The sequence below is a fragment of the Onychostoma macrolepis genome, unplaced genomic scaffold (genome assembly GCF_012432095.1).
Source record: "Onychostoma macrolepis isolate SWU-2019 unplaced genomic scaffold, ASM1243209v1 Scaffold146, whole genome shotgun sequence".
NCBI classification, from domain to species: domain Eukaryota; kingdom Metazoa; phylum Chordata; class Actinopteri; order Cypriniformes; family Cyprinidae; genus Onychostoma; species Onychostoma macrolepis.
The window spans coordinates 1-3198 of record NW_026704649.1 but is presented as its reverse complement, the minus strand read 5'-3'; the positions used below and the strand labels follow the sequence as shown (position 1 = coordinate 3198).

General features: G+C 39.2%; 1 protein-coding gene across 1 annotated transcript; it reads left to right on the top strand.

Moving 5' to 3' along the window:
- Window positions 1-1182: 1182 nt before the first annotated feature.
- On the top strand, window positions 1183-1877 carry LOC131535115 (AT-rich interactive domain-containing protein 3B-like). The gene is made up of 2 exons (XM_058768176.1): window positions 1183-1511; window positions 1589-1877. Exons 1-2 carry the CDS (start codon window positions 1354-1356, stop codon window positions 1875-1877), a joined length of 447 nt encoding a protein of 148 aa, XP_058624159.1. The 5' UTR covers window positions 1183-1353.
- Window positions 1878-3198: the final 1321 nt, after the last annotated feature.

Here is a 3198-nt window from a genome sequence, read left to right as displayed (position 1 = left end):
AGTAATGAGTAATATATTACATTCTTTTGAGTAACTAGCCCAACACTGATTACAGTTCGTTGAACTTTGTTCATTTATTTTTCATTCTTCTTTTATTTAAATAACCTTTGCGGTGTAACTACTGTGCTACTAATTTCTGATTTGAGTGATTTGTTTATTAGAAAAAAATGTTAGGCTACCTTATTAAAAGTATTGCTCTTAGTCTTAACAGACCTGTGTGTTTTGTATCACTAGTGCCGTAGTGTCCGTTCTCGAAGCATATAAGCCCTGCCCGCATGAGGCGCAATATTAGAGATAATATGTTCAGCCCCCTCCCTCCGAAGCTTCGAATATTCGGTGTTGATTACTACCGAAGCTTCGACGCTCAAAAAATGGTATTCGAACCAGCCCTAGTGTGTATACATATGACAAATTACATGTACTTTTAAATGATCATTTTATATATAATTAAGTAGTTTTTTACACAAACACGTGTATGTTTGTGAGTGGATATATATTTACATAATGTATAATTTTATATAATTATTATATAGAGTATGTATATATCTTTAACTGTATATAATTTACATTTGATAATCATATACAAAATTATCATTAAAAAATAACATGCATTTAATTTATGTAAGTTGTTTTATTCACACATACACGTGTAAATATATTACTTAGCATAATCTTATATATAACTATCATATAAAATGTATATTTTAACTAATATGTATATATTTTTTTATACATTAAGTGTAGATAGATGTTTTTGTTTTTGTTTTTTAAAGCCACAGAATTGGTGTTATTTATTTTGTGCACAGGTGTCCATCTATGTGCATGTGAATCCATGTTAATGAGAATGGAGTGGCTAAATTAGGGCATAATCCTGACCTTAAATCACCAGGACTATTTAAACCCCCCTCTTCTCACAAAGCGCACACACATACATTAATTGGTTTTATTCTAGAATAGTCCCAGCATGGTATGTGGGGGGAGGATTTGAGCATGGCATTATGGGGGGTCAAAGCCCCTCCCTTCCTGTTCTGTACACACTTTTGTAACCGCTAATAGAGCGTGTGTGTGTGTGTGTGTGTGTGTGTGTGTGTGTGTGCAGTTTTAGTTGCCGCAATCCCTCCAAATGAGCTTCATTGCACTGGCCCCTACCTGCACCAGCTCATTGCTCACAGATTAAAAACTCAATCCCTGTTTTTCTGGAAGGGGAGGGCGGCACAGATGCATATGCACTTTTACTGCTACAGCTCTGTTTCCTCAGCTGGTTCCATGTGATCCATCACACAAAATAGCTAAACTCAGCTGTTCCTGTCTGTTCTGTCTCCTCCAGGTACTCCTGTGAATCGAATCCCCATCATGGCCAAGCAGGTGTTGGATCTGTACATGCTTTATAAGCTGGTGACCGAGAAGGGAGGTCTGGTGGAGGTGATAAACAAGAAGATCTGGAGGGAGATCACCAAAGGCCTAAACCTGCCCACCTCCATCACCAGCGCCGCCTTCACGTTGCGCACACAGTAAGATCGCATCTCAGAAAAGTAGACCATTTACCTTCAGTCACATTGTAAGCTGACAGTTGTTGGTCTTGTCATAGGTATATGAAGTACCTGTACCCATACGAATGTGAGAAGAAGGGTCTGAGTTCCCCTGGAGAGCTGCAGGCGGCCATTGACAGCAACCGCAGAGAGGGCCGCCGCCCCGGATACAGCAACAGCCTGTACCGCTTCTCCCCTTCTCCCAGTGCCTCGGCCCCTCATCTTCTCTCTCCTCCCAAAATGCACCTGCCTGCCACGGGACATAACGGACTGCAGGCCACCCCCAGTCCTTCCCTGAAGAAAGCCTCAGGTGTGCAGTCTTTTAACGAGATTATCGTTCTTGCTTGAGAGAATATAAGCCACATTGAATTTCCTTAATTTCCCTGAATAATTTGTTTAGGCAAAAGGTAAACATTTCACATCATTTTAAGCACTTGGTGTATTTGCACACCCTAGTGGTGAGACAGAGAGCCACATGCTTATAGCTACATTTTGTTCATTTATTGATGGCTCAATTGGACTGAAAAACCTTCATGTAAATGCCTCAATCCATCAGAATGAGCTTGAACCAAAAGCATTTTCAATGAGAGTGGTGTAGACCTGAAATGATCTGATTGGTAGGAAAAAATTTACATGTGAACATTGAATCTGAAACCACTTTGAATTGTATTAAAAAAAATGTAATGCTAATGTTTACGTGCATTTTGCAGCTTATGAACATGCATACGTTTATTTACATCTACATCTAGTATTTGCTAAATATTTGCTAAAACATTCTTCTTGTATATGTAAACATACCTACTAAAAATATTCTAGCCATGCAGTGAAATTTACATTTAATTGGTATATGTAAATTTCACTGTACATGAAAATACATTTCATTACATTTTAAGTCATTAAATCATCACACTTTACATAAATCAACCCCTGATGTGGAATAGAATCAAACCAAAACCAGGCAAGAAGTGTGTGTAGGAAATGGAGCAAGTTTCCTGGCGTGATTGGGGCAACTCCGAGTGTAAAAGCCATTAAGAGACTGCATTTTCCTGTGAGGGTCTACTGACAGCAACAAACCTCAGGGGCCGAAGTAAATGAATCGCTTATCCGGATGTGTAATACAGGGAACTATGTTCATGTCAAAATATCTTGCTTCATAGCTTTCAGTTGGCTGATGAAAAGTTCCTAAAAACGTCTCAAATTGCTAATCTCCAAGTTAACTTTGCTTTTCTGCCGTCACCAATAGCGAAATTGTGGTATACTGACCCATTTTGGCATACTAGCAAGTAGCATTTTAGCAGACTAACATTCAGGTCTGGCTCAATAGACCTCAACAATCATGTTCCAAAAGTAAAAATCAGATTCATTTTCCCGTAGAGAATTTTTTTTAACAGTAACTGGTAGTGGTGGGCGTTATCGGCGTTAACGTGCTGCGTGACTCTTATCGGGCGATTAAAAAAAATATCGCCGTTAATCTATTCTCAAAGTTGGGCTGGGAGCTGGGTCTATACTACGCAAGCTATGATGACTTTCACCTTGATATTTTAGCGGATGTATACCTAGCCGAATAGCACTGTAGGGGCGAGAACGAGTCTTGAACCTGTGTGTATGCGTGCTAACATGGATGCAGCTATGAAGCCGGGTTTGCTTCAGGAAAATTTATTTTAAGAAA

What these genes read in the sequence shown, in the direction of transcription:
- LOC131535115 (XM_058768176.1), top strand. Translation starts at nt 1,354, where the DNA reads ATGGCCAAGCAGGTGTTGGATCTGTACATGCTTTATAAGCTGGTGACC. An exon ending in GCCTTCACGTTGCGCACACA is followed by an intron (nt 1,512 to 1,588) that starts GTAAGATCGCAT and finishes GTCTTGTCATAG; the next exon opens with GTATATGAAGTACCTGTACC.